Below are 17,676 nucleotides of genomic sequence, written 5' to 3'. Positions count from 1 at the left end.
CAGACAGATGGCTATCCAACATCTTCTTAAAGACTTCTAGTGTTGCGGCATTCACAACTTCTGGAGGCAAGCTGTTCCACTGATTAATTGTTCTCACTGTCAGGAAATTTCTCCTCAGTTCTAAGTTGCTTCTCTCCTTGATTAGTTTCCACCCATCTAGAACTGCCCTGGAATGGAATCTAGTGCCTACCTTCTCTATGAGTGTCAGGAGCCGGGTTTTGGATCACAGGCTTTTGATAAAGCTCAAAATCAACATCCCGTTTGTCCCAACTCCATCTATCCCGATCCAGAACTGGCTTCATAAAGTTAGCATTGAAAAAATTCTCCTGCCATTTCTAAATGAAGTAAAGAATCATAATAAATGTAGCTATTTTATTTATATCCCATCTTTATTATTTCCACATATAACTCAGGAGGCAAACATACTTAATACTCCTTCCATCTCCCCATCATCTTTCTTTTAGTTTTTGGTGATATCTTTGCCACAGGTTGATTTGAAACAGAAACATGGGAAAATTTTAATCTGAAATAACGATGTTCAAAAAGCTTTTAAAAAACAAAACTATTGACATCTATTTAAATTGTCCTATTCAAAACCTTTTGGACCACTGCTCAGTTCATATTGTCAGTTCTGTTTATAATTGTCCACCATTCTAATACACATGTACCATATCAAATTTATATAAGTCAAAACATGCTTTGGAAAACAGAAATAACCGATTAGAATAACTGGTTTCTGTTTACTATTATTGAAGAACCTTGAAATGACTATTGCCCTGATGCAAATCAAAAAGTTTATTTTCAGGAAGTTTTAGAAAATCTGTAGTGAGCAGTTGAACTCCTTGTTCTATAGAAAATGAAGTTTTGAATAAAGTGAACAGATTTATCTGGGATAAGGGATGAGACAGAAAATGCACCAGTAATTGCTGTTGTAGGGTGCCTTGGCCACTGTAAAATAGCATGGTCCAAGTGAAACAAAAACCATAAAAAGGATAAATATTTATTATTTAACAAATCTATATCTGATGCGACAACTAGAAAAATACAGCATACTTCACTTAATCCTCCAAGAAAAGATTGAAGGCAAACGAGGTCCAGGCAGATGAAGAACATCATGACATCAAAATCTAAGGGACTGGTTTGGACAAAACTCACACTTTTTTGTCCGGTTGTTGATAAAAATAGGATCACCAAGATCCGATGACGGATATGGCACAAGAAGAAGAAATGTATATGGCTGCCCCTAATCTAACTCTCTTGAATTTAAGGATCTTCCATATCTTTCATGGGCAGATCCAGACATCAGTCTTTGGTCCTGAGCAATTATAATCATACAGGCAATGAAATACCAATTGGATTATGGAGATGTCTCATTACTTTTCTTATATGTTTAACGGCATAAACCTAGGTATGTTACCCTTGCATTGTGTTTAGCCAGAAATAAATGCTGAGTCTTTTTCCTATGAAAAACAACAAAGTATTTGTCTAAATCTTAATATTTCTGTAGATATTATTATCTGCAGAAGAATCTGAAATTAAATAATAAAAAAACAGCTACCAATTTTCTCATTGAAGCAGCACGTCACTCCCTTTTCGTTTTATCCCTGCCCTTAAGTGATTGAAGTGAAACAAAATTCAGATACAGTGCAAAGTACAGCTGCTCAAAGCATAATACAGCTCTCAAGGTTAAAAATCATTAGCCAGTACTTTAAAAAATCATTTTATTTTAGCATTTTATAAGATGCAACCTGTTCACTAGAGTAAGGGAAACAAAGAGAGACGTACTAAATGTGCATTGGACTCTAAATGTTAAAATGCTACACTAAATTTAGCAGTAATATTAGTCCAAATCAAGCATAGCCTAATAAAGCACATGCTGCTGATCAGCTTCGCTGCAGAAATATGCCTTGTATCCTCACAACAATAAAAAAAGATCTACCAGTAACACTGGAGTGAATTTCAAGTCTGCATTTAGTCTGCAATTAATCTGGCCTGGATGTCAGGCCTGGAAGCCATTTTTTACATTGGGCCTTCAGGCCTACCATATTTTCTACTGTGGGAAAATGAGAGGGGGGATTATATAGAGTATGGGAGATATATATTCTAAATAAAACTCCTTTCTCAGAGTCGAGGACACCTTGACCTGCACCTTGGAGTGGTGTGACAGGGAGGCATTTCCAGTTGGGACGGTGCCTGCTTGGATCATGTGATGGACATGTGGGTTCTGGGCAGGGACTTGAACTTTCACTTGGGTGGGGAAAACCTGGAAACTTTCAGATTTCAGACCTTTCTAATAAAATGGAACTTTGAGGAACTTCAAGCCTCAGCGTCTTCTTTAGTTGGGGGTGTTACTTGGAACCTTGAAACTGGAAGAAATATTAATTCTTGAATTTTCCTCACAATGTAGCAATGAACCATGATGTTCCTAGTAGAAGATAAATATGACAAGTTGATAGGAATCTAAAATTTACAATTACCTCTTTTAATTCAATCAATCGTGCCTCATCAGGTCTACGGGGATGTTTGTTGCAGTCTGCGCTGCTCTTAAATCCAGGAATTGCCATCCCTCCAGGATACAACCACAATTTCTTTGATTGTTGAATATGTTCTTTTAATATACCACCTTCATCCACTGGGTCAAACATGCCTGACAGATATTCATTGTAAGCAAATCTTTTTCCTGGCATCTAAAAAAAAAGCATATATATATATATATAATTATAGTTATGGGGGCGCAGTGGCTCAGTGGATAAGACGCTGAGCTTGTCGATCAGAAAGGTCAGCAGTTTGACTGTTCGAATCCCTAGCGCTGTGTGACGGAGTGGGCTCCCGTTACTTGTGCCAGCTTCTGCCAACCTGGCAGTCCGAAAGCACGTAAAAATGCAAGTAGAAAAATAGGAACCACCTTTGGTTGGAAGGTAACAGCGTTCCGTGCGCCTTCAGCCATATAACTACGGAGACGTCTTCGGACAGCGGTGGCTCTTCGGCTTTGAAACAGAGATGAGCACCGCCCCCCTAGAATTGAGAATGACTAGCACATGTGTGCGAGGAGAACCTTTACCTTTATCTAAATATAGTTATATATGCACTCATACATATCTCCCCCTGAACTCTAGTGGAATTCATCCCAGACCAATACAGAGAACAGCCTTCTCCAACTTGCTGTCATTCATACTTAAATGCTCATGCTTCTCAACCAATAAGGTCCAAAGATCTAAAATATAGTACTGGTCCCAATATATCTGGACAATATCACATTTGGGTGCCTTTGTCTGACCCTGTATTCACTGAAGTAAACTTAAAAATTGTTAACAAAGCTTAACCCTCTCATTTTCAAACACTAGGCATCTAATGGACGAATGTGGGTAGTCTAATTTATTTTTATCTCATACCCAGAAAACTATTATTCTTTACATGTTTTCTCAAGTCACTTTTCTCCTCTCTCTCCTTACTGAGGCAGCCCAAATTTTAAGGACCACTAGAGGCACATCCAGCTCTCTGCTCTCCAATTTGGAATTTCATCCGTCCTGGAACAACATGCCTAGACTATTAGACTCTTCCATGTACTTATCTTAGAAAAAAACCTTAAATGAATAAAAGACAAATCTTGTTTCCTTGCCTTTGCCATTTCTTGTCGAAGTAGCTTCTTTGCAATTTCTGCTGAATTTAAAGCCTGAGTACTATAATTAAAGATAGCATTTTCACCAAAAGGGAAAGCTCTGATAGTTCTCGGGATTTCTCTTTCAAGTATTTCATTGAGGAAGTTCACATATTCAATATTGGACTGAAAGACATAAACAGGTAAAATTATACTAGCTTTGAATGCATTCCTTCCACACACACACCCAAATTATATTAACTACTCTGGTAAATGTCAGTAATTAGGCTGGCAAATACAGAGTACGTATTTCAATTAAGAATTAGAACAGTAAATTAAAATTAAGCCTGTCCTTTCTGCCAACTTTCTGAAAAAGGACTTCCTAAGATGCTATCTTAAAGGCAATATTCTGCAGGTAACTGAAAAGTAGAAGCCCAGTTCCATTTGTGAATAAATGTTGTCTTGTTAGCTACTAGTAGCCAATCACTTTTAGTTAAGATAGCAATTCAGTTTTATCTCTCATACAAAAATCACAAACAGTCCTAAAAGCAATTCTTCAAACATTTGCAATAATTGGATAGCACTTTATAACAGGGGTCTCCAACCCCTGAGCCTTGGCCTATTTGACACCTGGCCACACAAGCGATGGGCAAACAGGGGTCATGTGTGAAGGCACCTGCCTTTCACACAACCCTCCTCACACCAGGCCAGGCTGCCAAGGTGGAAAAGTTGGGGGGGGGGGCGCTGCCTTATAAGAAAACTATGTGTGACTAAGTGATGGAAAGAATCTCTTTAAGCTGGCACCTTATGAATCACCAAGCCTAGCAATACTATGCTAAACACAAATCCTCAATTTGTTTTCTGAGAAAATACTATTTTCAGGACACAATTGAATCCCATACAAACAAAAACACCAGTAGCTTACCCTTCAATTACAGGTAGTCTTTGCCTTACAACCACAATTAAGCCTAAAATTTCTGTTGCTAAGTGAATTTTGCCCCCTTTTATGACCTTCCTTGCCACAGTTGTTAAGTGAATTACAGCAGCTTTTAAGTTAGTAACACGGTTGTTAATTGAATCTGTCTTCTTCATTGACTTTGCTTATCAGATCAAAAAAGGTGATCACATGACTCCGGGACACTGCAATGGTCATAAATATGAGTCAGTTGTCAAGCAGCTGAATTTTGATCCTGTGACCATGTGGAGTGGTCATAAGTGTGAAAAATGGTCATAACTCACTTTTTCAGTGCTGTTGTAATTTTGAATGCTCACTAAATGAACTGCTTTACATGGAGGACTGCCTGTACTAGAAAAATAATCCTCTGAATTTGTCTGACCAAATAGGATGATGTATGTGGTTGATAGCTGCACTAGATTTAGCTCACAAAAATAGAGTCACTTTGAATACATTCACAACCTTATTCCAGAATCCATAAACATTGTATACAGATTGTACTTCAACAAATTTCCCTGTAATGGATAGATTACTTTCCATTTTTTCCCAACTAATTTTTTTATTTTCATTTGTTCCAATTCCAAACGAAAGCTAAATACAAATATTAAACAGATAAGCACTAGATTTACCCAAAGGGCTTATACAGATTTACTTCAATAAAATTATTCAACGCATAAGCAAAGCATTCTTTGCCAAAACTATACAGTATAGTTTTTCTTGTTTATTACACAATCTTAAACAAAATATGTTCTGTCAAAATGGGCTCTAATCTGCCTGCTAAGGAAGCTGTGCTACAAGTAGTAGCACTCAACTTTCAGTCACAATTGGGACTGGGACTTCTGTCATTAAGAGGTGCAATTCCTGAGTGAGCAATTCCCAATTTTACGATCTTTTTTTCTGAGGACGTCAAAGGAATCTGGCTTCCCCACTGATTTACCTTGTCACACATTCGCTGGGAAGATCAAAAACCAGAATGCTGTAATCATCATAAATATATGCTCATTGCCAAGCATCCCAATTTTAATCACATGACCACAGCCACACTGCAACAGCTGAGTGAAGACTGAAAGTAATTCACCTTTTTCAGCATCACTCTAATTTCAAAAATTCATTAAATGGTGGTTGTAAGTTGAGAAAGAACGTTGGTTCTTCCCTGAATGTTTCTTTTCGGTAGACGAGAGGGAGGGGCAACTCATGGGATATTCTCACAGCCTGATTGGTCCAAAGACTGAGGTAAATCCTTTTAACATCCTCCTTTCCCTGTTGGCTCCCAGTTCCTTGAGGTTGCATGGCCATAAATCCTGCCGAAACAGAAACAGACACAGCAAGGGCAAATCCACCCCCACACCTCACCCCGTCTAGATTAACTCTAACCTATAATGGGGCGGGATGTCGCCCCTCCCTCTCGTCTATCGAAAAGAAACCTTCAGGTAAGGACCAAGTTCTTTTTCCGGTAGACTCAAGAGAGAGGCGATTCATGGGACGTACCCAAGCTCTAGTCCCTGGGGGGAAACCCACTAGGATTCGGGGAGAGGGGTGGTCGCTACCTGCTGTAGAACCCTATGCCCAAAGGAGGCCTCGGCCAATGAGAAGGCATCCAACCGGTAGTGGTGGATAAACGGTGTCGGGGAAGACCAAGTGGCCGCCCAACAAATGTCTTCAAGCGGGGCCCTCGAGGCCCACGCTGCTGTAGTGGCCGTACTCCTAGTGGAGTGGGCTGTGATCCCCGAAGGGGGGGGACGGCCTGAGGCTTCGTAGGCCGAGGAAATGGCCTGTATGGAGTAGTGACCCAACCCGCGTTCCATCTCTGGGACCAGTTCTACCGTCCTGATGTCTAGCAGATGTTGTATGGCTAGAGACATCAGCCGATGGTGCTCCGGATCCCGCGATGGTGGAAAGGTTCTGAAGAAGGCTGTTCCTAACCGTGGCCCTCATCCAGGCATCTGATGTGACGTGGTCCCACTGATCTACAAAGAGTTCCAGGTGGCCTCCTTTGGGAAGCTCGGGATTGGAATCATTTCCCTTTGCGGAAGGGGTGGCCGCCCTCTCCCCCCTCCTCATGAAAGGGCCGCCTGAACTGGCTCTGATACCTGCCCCTGTCCTGATAGTAGGGCAACTGGAACTGTCTATCAAACCTATAGGGGGTGTATCTCTGCTGATTATACGCCTGCTCCGGGGCTCTGAAGGACTCTCTACGGCAAGAGGGCGGATGGTTGTCCGTCTTCTTGGAGTTGGTGGGTAGAACCTTTTTCTTATCCTTATTCTCTACATGAATCGGCTCCAAACAGTCACCGAATAGGTTGTGTCCAGTAAATGGGGTAGCCTCCAGGGTCCACTTGGACTTATTGTCCATTTGCCAGTTACATAACCAGAGCAACCGCCTGGAAGTCACTGAAGTAGCCAGAGCCCGGGATGAGTATTTGACTGCATCCAGGGTTGCATCTGCCAAAAACTGGATGGCAGCAATAATTTTATTGATGTCCTGATGGAGGCGCTCGTCCTGAACAGGGATGCGATCCTGCAACTGACAGAGCCACATGACTGCTGATCGATTGAAATAAGAAGCCGCTGCAGTGGATTTAACTGCCCATGTGGAGGCATTGAAGTTCTTACGCAGCGTAAGCTCCACCCGCTTGTCCTCCGGTTTCAACTTATCAGCCGCGTCCCCTGATACAACTGAAGAAGCGTTGGCTAGGGTGGCTATTGGAATGTCTACAATGGGCAGTTGAAGGGCCTGAGAGAAGGCCTGCTCCATGTTGTAAAAGCGGCGGTCGTTACAGCCCGGGTTGGGAAAGGTGGCAGGTCGAGCCCACTGATCTTTGACCACCTCCAAAAAGAGAGGAGGAGCCGGGACCTCTTCCTTATTAGTCGCTGTATTGGAAAACATAACCAAGTTAGGGTCTCTAGGTGGAGGAATGGCAGGATCTCCTGCCCGAACTTAGTGGTCTTTCTGGCCTTGTGTAACAATGGTTTAAACATTGGGGGAGCAAAGAGATTGGGGAAGACCAGAGGGTCCGGGAGGATAGTCTCTTCATCCTCTGAAAAACCCATGTCCTGCCGGGGGTCGTCCCCTAACACTGAACCCACACTTACAACAGAGGGAGAGGTAGGCCTAGAATGGAATCCCTAGGCTGAGGGACCCCTGGCCTGGTGAGAAACCTGGGATCTAGATGTTCCAGGTGATTGACGCTCCCTTAAGGACACCACAGAAACCACACCTTTAGAAATGGCTGAGGAGATCAGTCTCTTAATGCTCTCAGGGAGCAATTCGAGATCCTCAAATTCATCCTCTGATTGGGCTGGAGCAGAACTCTGCAGAGCTAAAGCATAGTGGGGAAGGAAATCCCGGGATGAACCCTCCGAAGGATCCCTGACCACCTCCCGGGCTGTTGAGGCGAGATAGGAGGGGAAGGAGAAATCTCCTTCCGGTTTGTCTGCGTACCCCTGCGGGGGAGATAGAGCAGGAGGAAGGACAAAAACCCCTGTGGGGAGAGCTGATTGCTGTTCCGCCCTAGCAATCCTCTTCTCCAGGGCCCTCTGACGCCAGCTTTCATCTTTCTGGGTTGCCCTGGAAGGGCGTTGGGCTGCTGAGGACCTTGCAGATGCTGCCCTCATTCTGGGCCCAACTATCTCTCCTTCCTCAGCCAGCAGCTGAGCCCACCCCGGGGCCTGTGAAGTGGTCTGTCTGCTTTCTGCCATCGGTGCCACTCATGTCTCAGGAGTTATCGCCCAGGTTCACCAGCTGGTGTAAGGGCTTTGTGGGAATACTAGTGGGCTGCCCGGGTCGGAACTTGCCAGCCCGAATCTGGCCGCGATGCAAGTCCAGGGTACAGAGCCAGAAAAATGGCCACCTCCACATGCGCGCTCTTAAAATGGCCGCCTCCACTCACACGCTTCCAAAATGGCGGAGGTTTCCGCACGCTCAACAGACCTTTTTTTCTTTAGCCGCGGCTTGAAATGGCTTGCCGCGGCTGGTTTGCCGAGGCGCGGCTTCTGAAGTTAATTGAATCGTCCGCTGCCTGATCGGCATCTCCAGCTGGCAGCCCTTCCCGCGGAGCTGCAGAAACGGAGTCTGGCACTCCCGCTGTACCAGGAATCGGTTCGAGCTCCTAACTTACTCAGGGAAAAAGGCGAGAAGCCAATTCCCTGGCTTGCTGCGGGATGGAGGACCCCTGTCCCTGCAAGAAGCAGCTCAGAAAGATTGGAATTTAGAATTACCAATGGTCAAATCAAACTCAATTTAAATATTTTACTCACAGTGAAAAAACACAGTGCTTGGACCAAAAGACTGAGGGGAACTGGGAACCAACAGGGAAAGGAGGATGTTAAGAGGATTTTCCTGTCTTTGGATCAATCAGGCTATGAGAATATCCCAGGAGTCGCCCCTCCCTCAAGTCTACCGGAAAACTACTTGTACGTGCAGCTATACGGTATTTAAAAAAGGGGGAGGGGGGAATCTGTGCAACAGAAGCTGGCATCTGGTGATCAGCCCCACCCAGCATCGCTAAAAATTCGACTTAATAAAATCTGTACAGGTTGCCAAATCTTTCTGCAATGCAATTTTCACTGTTTTTACTTTACTCACCTGGATATAGTTCTGTGGTGCCTGACTTTCTTGTTCCCTTTTTTTTAGTACATACTTCTTATTGTAGATATCGAAATGAGAATACCCATAGCGTCTCATGCTTGAATGCTTTTGCATTTTGTCAAATGTTTCCAAGATCTCTGGGGGCTCCTTTACATACATGTCAGCTTTAGTCAAGGGAACGCCAAACTCCTGACTCAAGATTGTAATCATTTCTGCTGAAGGCAAGAGACTGTAATGGACCACTTCCCTTAACTTCTTACTGTGGCAGATGTAATCAAGTCTACAGCACGGAGAAAGAAAACGAACAACTGAAGATCAGTGTTGTAATTTAAATAAGGGACCCATTAAGTTGGTTTTAATTTTACTACTATTTGTTTTAATTTTTTTGCCTTAACTCTACTGTTGAAACGCAGATTGCATCTCTTTTAATAAATAAATCGCATAGCAACAGTTTACTTTGAACAAACAAATCAAAACAGCGAAACCAATCAAACTGACAATGGATATGAAACCAATACAAAACCAAATACAATACAAACCAATAATAGATTAACTATTATGTCTATTAACTACTATCCCTCCTCAATCTGATGTCTTTGCAGGTAAACTTAGAACTTTGCCAGTGAGTTATGGAAAATTGATATTAAAGATTTTTAAAATAAAAGTTATCATCATCACCATCATTTAACGACCCCATAATCTTTTGCGGGGTGGATTCTGGGCAATTGAATGGAGCATTTAATGGCCGGGTGCCCTTCTTGTCGCCAAGGCGGAGCTTTGTCCAGCAGATATATTCTCATTGTGCTCAGAGAAAGAAATATTGGCCTCTGCCTAGGATTGAACTCACATCCTCCTGATTGTGAGGCGAGAGCTCTACCTCTAGGCCACCGCACCACTCCTATTTATTAAATATAAATATTGTCCTCTATTTACTTTTCAACATGTCAAATCATTTGGAGAACTCTTGCTCTACTCTTTTCAGGTGTAGCACTTTGTGAACTAATCAGCTCTCCTACAGAAGGTTCCAGGTAGCAACAAATCTCATCTGGACCGGGAAATGATTAGATCATGTGTTGAAAGCCAATGAATGATCATTCAGAAACAAAACAAGACCCACTGTACATTCACCTGAGTCAGGCACAGACTATTTGCTGCCAGGCAGGCCATAACATCTGAGCCCTGCCAGATTCCTATCCCACCCCAAAATAAAACCCTTACCATATTCAACTTCTAAATCCCCATAACTCGTATGCCCAAATCTAACAAAGCTGTAACCTGGAAAGAGCTTCAAAGCACGGCTGAGGAACCATATCCCTGATGTATAACAAAGGCTGCTTCATGAGGCTTGACAGTGGCTTGCAGAGACGGATGTGAAGCAGGATGGATTCAAGATTGATATATAGCCGCTTGTGAAAACCCAAGTGTGAATTATAGAATATCTGCAATCTCCCATGTTCCGTTTGATACACCCTGTAAGATAGGAAATTGGACTATATCAACTAATGAACTCCTCATTTCTTCTGTTGAATGAGACTTTTAAAACACAGGTACAAATCCTGTAAAATAAGTAATAAAACTCTGTGCTGCACATCAGTTTTCTACAATGTTTCCAACTAAAACAGGAGTGTCAAACTTAAGGCCCGGGGGCTGGATCCGGTTCATGGGTTGCTTAGATCTGGCCCGTTGGGCCGCCCTGGAAACAGCAAAGGACCTGCCCGCAGTGCCTCTGCCAGCGAAAACTGTGCTCGAGAGGGCCATATGCGCCCCCCCCAGCTCCATTTTCGTGGCAGAAGGTTGCAGGAGGCTGTTGCAGCCAAAAATGGAGCTCGGGAACCGGTTTTTACTGGTAGAGTGCTCAGGCCATCACAGGCACCCCCAACACAAGTGACGTCAAGCTGGCCATGTCCGCCACAGCCATCCCAGCCCCCCAAGATCAAACAAAACCCTGATGTGGCCCTCAGTGAAATCAAGTTTGACACCCCTGCACTAAAACGACTCTTGTATAAAAGCAACAAGACAAAAATGAGATTCCTCAGAAAGCAAATCCCGGCAGAATAAATCACAGTATTTTAAAAAGAACATAACTAAGTAAAAACTGCACCAACAATGGTTTACTCGTCTGAAGTGTGCATTTCTCTTCATTTGAGATGAGTCTATATAATAAAAAATGTTACTGGATGCTGAGCTGAGGAAACTAAAGCCAACTTAGAATTAGGAACTCTTCCAGCTGCTTCAGCCATGCTATTCACATGCAAACCTGGATCTCTGCTTGCAAAGGGATTGCTGCAATAATTAACATCCAGCTCCTGCCAAACTCAGCATATTTTACATGCTACAGAAATAAAGGCAAGACTATAAATGAAGCCTTCAACACAGCTTTCTTCCTTGCAACTGCACTAACGCTATGTTGAAATGAACTGCGTTTTTAACTCTACAAATATAGCAAATATGCTATTCCTATTGATGCACTTCCGATAAAGTTGACTTAATTTTGATACTGGAAATAAATGTACATAAATTTGCATATAAAACAAAAGGTGTGTGTCAAAAAGAAGGTATAAAATGAAGCTTAAAAAAAAGCATTCCCTTTGGTATGAATGAAAACAGGAGGGCACTTGTCACTTTAATACACTTAAGTATAGTTTGTTCTAAATATTGCAATATCCTGTTAAACTACATAGGATGTTATGAGACATTCTGTTGTTGTTTTTAAATAAATGTGTGATCGGCATAAGAATATCCTGGAGGAACAGGAGGAAGAGCTGCAACCAAGCCAAGGGTCAAAGAAAAGAAACACGAGCCTTGTGCGTAAGTGTAATTTTGAGAAAGTCTCTTAAGACTTATCGTCTCTAGTTCTCATGCAGATAAAGGGAGGGAGTTTGGAGGTACATTCAGACTTATCAGATTCTTTTACTATAACTTTGTAATAAAAATAGTACTGTACTAGCATGCATGACTTTAGTTCCCTAGTTTGGACTACCTTGAAGAGCCGACAATATCCCAGTTAAGTAAATATTTCAGCACTGAGGATCATCACAATATTTCCCTGCCCTGCACTATAAGATCTTACTCGAAGTAGAAGCTAGCTTTTGCCATTATGACCTAATTCAGTCTTGTACTGTCAAATTCTAATGTATCAGAGTAGCAAAAGCTGGCCTAACTGCTTGTCTTTGGCTCTGAGGGTGATAATATTTATCCTTCTCTGGACTATGCAACTGAACTATCATGATTCATCCTTGCAAAACGGGGCAAAGACCTGAACATCAAGTATTAATATAATACACTTAAAATATTTTTAAAATTCCCCCCCCCCCCCAAACACTATAGTCAGCTCTGAAGGATGAATATCACAGAATAAGTAACAGGTGTCAACTTACAAAAGTTCATTTAGTGGACATTTAAAGTTACGGTGGCACTAGAAAAAGTGACTTATGACCGTTTTTCACAATTACGATCTTTGCGGGATCCTCATCATCCCCATTTTTCACTCATTTCTGCCTTCCCCAGCGCCCAGCAGCTCTCTGCAAGTCTTTTACAGGCTCTGCACGGCCATTTTTGTGAAGCAGGTGGGGTTTCGGGAATTAGATTATTGAAAGATGATGATAGATAGATGATAAGATAGATATAATTTCAAATATCAGAGAAAGTCTAAAGGTAACAGCATCCTCAATTATCAATTCTTCCTGCCTATATTAAAAATTCCTATCTCTTGTACCCCTATGAGCAGACAAAATATAGAAAGCTACTAATTTCTACAGCACTATTCATTTTTTTTAATGTCCAGGCATAGATTTCATTCCAACATACTGTTCACTATGCACAATTATTTTTTTACAATATCATGATACATTCCAGCCACAGTCTAAGAGGGGACAATCTCGTACTTCTGTTTATAAATTGATTGTTTGGTCACCTATGAAGTTGTTCACAGGGTGAGCATTTGGAGAAGGAGGAGCTCTTGGCATCACTTCTGAATTTTATCACTGTTACTATGTTAGGATATAAAAATTTGCAAACTACCTTCAGAAGTCGATAACTACAGAAAAAAAGTAATGTTAATAGTAAAGTTAATAGTAAAATGGTGTTGATTACCTATCAATCTTTTTATTCCACATCCTCTTAATTGCTTTATTTCTGAAACCTTCCAGGATAAGAAGGTGAATGGACCCATCAATTATGTGAAATCCAGTAATAATATTTAGCTGAGAAATCTCTTCTAAGGAAAGTTTCTGGTTCAGTTTCAAAGTGTTGAGAGATTTTTGAGTTGTTTCTATGGGATAGGTATCAAGTAGGAAAGCCTCTGAATTAATTTCTGTAATCTCTTGCATCAAATAATATAATAATGATGTATTATTATAATCAAAAAGATAAATGATGCAGCCATATGGACAATGTGCAGCAGTATCATCTTCTTTCTCTGCAGGAACTAATGGTACACTTATTTCAACTCTCACTTTAAGATGTGACTCCGCATTTACATAATGCCCAATTGAACGTTCAACAACTTGAGAGTCATCTGTTTTCTTAGCCCCTGTACTGGTATTTTGCCCATTGGATTGAGATGTATCTTGAATTGAGCAGTTGTGAATAGGTGCACAGAAATTCAAGGTTTTTTCACCTAGCAGTAAATCGTTCAAGTTGATTTTAGCTACTCCATATGGACTGCAAATATTTTCTTTGGCTGTAATGAAATTCTGGACCAGGTATCTCGAAGTGACAGTGCTTATGTCACTTAGCTTGCTATCTCCCGGCTCCTCTCCAAACAAAGATGGCTTTGTCTTGAGAGCTTCCATTTTTTTATCTCTGTCATGAACTTCAATTTCTAAAGGTGGGCCTCTTAAGTATTCATTGAGTTTTCCAGGGTCTATTGCTCCTAGAAGAATCACATTGCTATCTTTAAAGAAGACATCAGTCCCATGATCTCGACCTTCTGTATAATGGGGACACATTTGGTAGAAACTGTATTTGCAGTAAACGGGAAGGCAAGTTCTCTGTAAAAGGCAAAGTAACAGTATAAATCTTCAGTATAAATATGACTTCTTGATTCTAAATGCATTAAGTATACAAATGTATTCCAAACATCTAATAAAATAACTTCAAAGTAATAACTAAAACCAAAAAGACAATCAAAAAGAAAACATCAAAAAAACTAAAGTAGGAAAAAAATACTTATAATCTAAAGAGGAAAGGTTGTGGGGAGAACATTACAAGCACACACACCTAAGCAAGGTGTTCCCTAATCTAATATCACAACTGAAGAAAAAAACTTGTGCTCATTCACATCTCACATGGCAGATACTTGACACATCAATTGATACATCAAGTATCAATACATAGGTAGATACTTGATACATCAATTTCTAAAGGTGATCTGCTTCAGGTTCCACACACACACACACACACACACACACACACACACACAGAGGGAGGGAGAGAGAGGGGGGGGAGGGAGAGAGAGAGATGGAGAGAGAGAGAGAGAGAGTTGCTAGGTAAACATAAGCAATTTACTTGAGTATGAACAGATAATCAAAGGTAAATAAACAGGTCTCTGAAGATAAAGTGGTTTCGCTTTCCACAGAAATAAGCAGAAGAATAGTCAAAAATTCAAAATTGAGAAAGCCAAGCAAAATTTGTCAGCCTGTCCAAGGATGAAAGTTTTAGGTTTCCTACAGAGCAGATGGCAATAACATGGCCAGATACAGGAAATCAAACCATTGTTTCCAACAACGAAACACAAGTCAAAGTTGCCTCTTAAAGAAGGCTGAAGCCTTTAAAGCAGTGGTTCTCAACCTTCCTAATGCTGCGACCCTTTAATACAGTTCCTCATGTTGTGGTGACCCTCAACCATAAAATTATTTTCGTTGCTACTCTATAACTGCAATTTTGCTACTGTTATGAACCGTAATGTAAATACCTGATATGTGGGATGTATCTTTATTGTTATAAATTGAACATAATTAAAGCGTAGTGATTAATCACAAAAACAATGTGTAATTATATATTGTGAAATATTTATTTCTAATTACAAATAAATGAAATTTTGTCTTGAAGCACGGTGTAGCACAGGGGTCGGCAATCTTAAAAACTCATAGAGCCATTTGGATCCGTTTCCCACAGAAAAGAAAACACAGGGAGCCACAGAACCTGGGTGGGCGTGGCCAACTCAACATCACTCCCACCCAGTCACATGGCATCCCCCCCCACCCGACATGCCTACACAGGTTTCATGGCTCAGTGTTTTTTGTGGGAATAGGGTCTCTCTCTCTCTCTTCTCTCCCCCTCCATCTCATTTTTCTTTTTCTCTATTTTTCCTCTCCCTTTCTCTTCCTTCCTTTCTTTCTTTCCTTCCCTTTCCCTCTTTTTTTCTTTCTTTCTCATTGAATACGATAGCAAATCCAAAATAAAGTTATTAATTGTAGGAAATTTCTTCTCTGTAATCTTTTCATCGTGAACTTTAAGTTGATAGAAGCTGACAAGATTGTACTAACAGCAATAGGATATATTTTTTTTCTTTTGAGTTTGACAATATAATATGTTATCCAAAATTATAAATAATCTTATTTTCAAATGCATTTTTTGCCATCTTTGTTATTTTCTTTTTAAAAAATCAGACTTGCTTACAATTTGTGCCTTCTGGCAAACAGCAGTTTTCTTGGCAAGAGATCTAGCTTGCCATTGCTTTCATCATGGGTCTGAGAAAGTTAGTTTCTTTCTTTCTTTCTTTTTCTTTCTTTCTTTCTCTTCCTTTCTTTCCCCGATTTGTTTTCCTCTTTTCCCTGTCTCTCATTCTCTCCCTTCAGCTCTCTTTCATTTCTTTCTCCCTCTCCCCCTTCTCCCTCTAATTTGTTTCCCTCTATTTTCCCTCTCTCCCATTCTCTTCTTCCAGCTCTCTTTCATTTCTCTCTCTCTCTCTATCTCTCTCTTTCTCCCCTTCTCTCTTTCATCTCTTTCTTGAGCGTGCAAGCAAAATACACTCCTGGGCTGGGATCACGGCAGCAGGGACAGCGACTCCTTCCGCTGCTGCCACTGAGAAGTGAGTAGCTGGATGCGCTGCGCAGGAGACTCCTCAGCGCCAGACTCAGGTCAGCACCAGCCGCGGTCCCCTTCGTGTTGGCTCAGGAAAGAGCAAGGGCAGCCATCTCTGGATGCAGAGGGAAGAGTTCCACAGCCCTGCGCAAGGAGAGCCCTAGGCAGCGCAGGAGAACTGGAGCTCTTCCCTCCCTGCACCCAACCAGCTGCTGCTGCTGCTCCCCATTCCCCTCCTTCCTGAGCCTTCCTTTCCCAGCATCCTCTGTGCTGCGTGCATCTCTCTTTTCCCCCTCCTCGCCTCCATTCCGGCTCCTACTTTCCCCCCACCCACCACACACACACACATACATGCACAATCTGATCTTGGGCGCTCGGGGGCCTTCAGCGAGAGGCGCAGCAGACCAGTCAGTCTTCTGGCACCTCTCCTCGCGACCCACAGGTTGAGAAGCGCTGCTTTAAAGCATACATGCCCTTAATTGGCAAGGAGTCTCATTGAACATCTTTGCTATGCTCTCCTCTACTCTACAAGTCCAAGTGCTTAGAACCTGTACATCAACATCTGGCTATTCTGATCGTGCCTGATTGATCAGCGTCAAGAGATTCCTGGCTCAATGTCTCCTAATGCTGGCATTCAATTGGTTCAACCAGAGTAGCTTCTCTGTACTCTATCTGAGTCCTAGGCCATGACACATGGTGATAGAATATTAAGTTAAGCACTTCTGTATTGTCTAACACACTAATAGTATCTATTTATGAAACCCAGGTCAGACTGCGGACTGAAATGGGATGTCACTGATATGTTAACAATATATTTTTCTTTTCTTTTTCACCTGATTCAGGTGTGATGCTAGCTATTCTTAAATGGAATGAAAGAATCCTGATATTAATGAAGTAGAGGAGTAAATTCAAAATGAATTAAGAGAGTAATGATTTAAGAGAATATTTTGTTCTTAACTTCAGGGACGTATCTGTTTTAGTGGAGGGAATAATTAGGGATGAATGATACAAATAGTTTGGAAGACAGCACAAGCAGCATACTATTAAGCAAGTAGATGGTAGAGAAATTGTTAACCTCAGCAACAAGGATCTTAAAAAAACAATTGGATTAAAAGACTGCAAATTATCACAACTACAATGTGAAAGCATTCTATTCATCCTAGATCTAAATTGTGATGGGCAAACAGGAGGAAATTATACAGCAATTAAAATTCATCCCAATATAATGGACAACTGGTGTCAGCCATCATGTCTGGGCTAGTTTGAAGAGTAAGATATATATGGTGTGAGTATGAACGGAATGTCAAAAAAATTGCAGACTACAGAATCAATTTGCACTATTCAGGTGACCCTGAGGACAAAGATAAACTTCCAAGTGCCTCAAAACTCTCTAAAGGGATGCAAAAAACAACAACCTTGTGCTCATTCACATCTCTTGCCAGGAGTATAAATCCTTCCACTCCCCACCACCCAGTCAGAGCTGAAGAAGCTTTTTGGATGAGAAGCAAA

At 41.5% G+C, this 17,676-nt stretch overlaps 1 protein-coding gene across 1 annotated transcript in view; it reads right to left on the bottom strand.

The window, feature by feature from the left end:
• Window positions 1-17,676, bottom strand: part of CFAP92 (cilia and flagella associated protein 92 (putative)) — a gene marked incomplete at its 3' end in the record, with an annotated part of 56,976 nt that overhangs the window by 5,735 nt on the left and 33,565 nt on the right. Inside the window, exons 11-16 of the mRNA XM_081966789.1 lie at window positions 13,234-14,132; window positions 10,417-10,611; window positions 9,139-9,421; window positions 3,620-3,784; window positions 2,478-2,687; window positions 191-335 (exon numbers count right to left, since the gene is read on the bottom strand). Of these exons, the coding sequence (XP_081822915.1) occupies window positions 191-335; window positions 2,478-2,687; window positions 3,620-3,784; window positions 9,139-9,421; window positions 10,417-10,611; window positions 13,234-14,132 (1,897 nt within the window). The remainder of the gene's footprint in view (window positions 1-190; window positions 336-2,477; window positions 2,688-3,619; window positions 3,785-9,138; window positions 9,422-10,416; window positions 10,612-13,233; window positions 14,133-17,676) is intronic.

The sequence above is a fragment of the Natrix helvetica genome (genome assembly GCF_964273705.1).
Source record: "Natrix helvetica genome assembly, chromosome: 1".
In the NCBI taxonomy this organism is placed as follows: Eukaryota; Metazoa; Chordata; class Lepidosauria; order Squamata; family Natricidae; genus Natrix; species Natrix helvetica.
The sequence above is the reverse complement of the archived record's forward strand: the minus strand, read 5'-3'. Positions and strand labels throughout refer to the sequence as shown.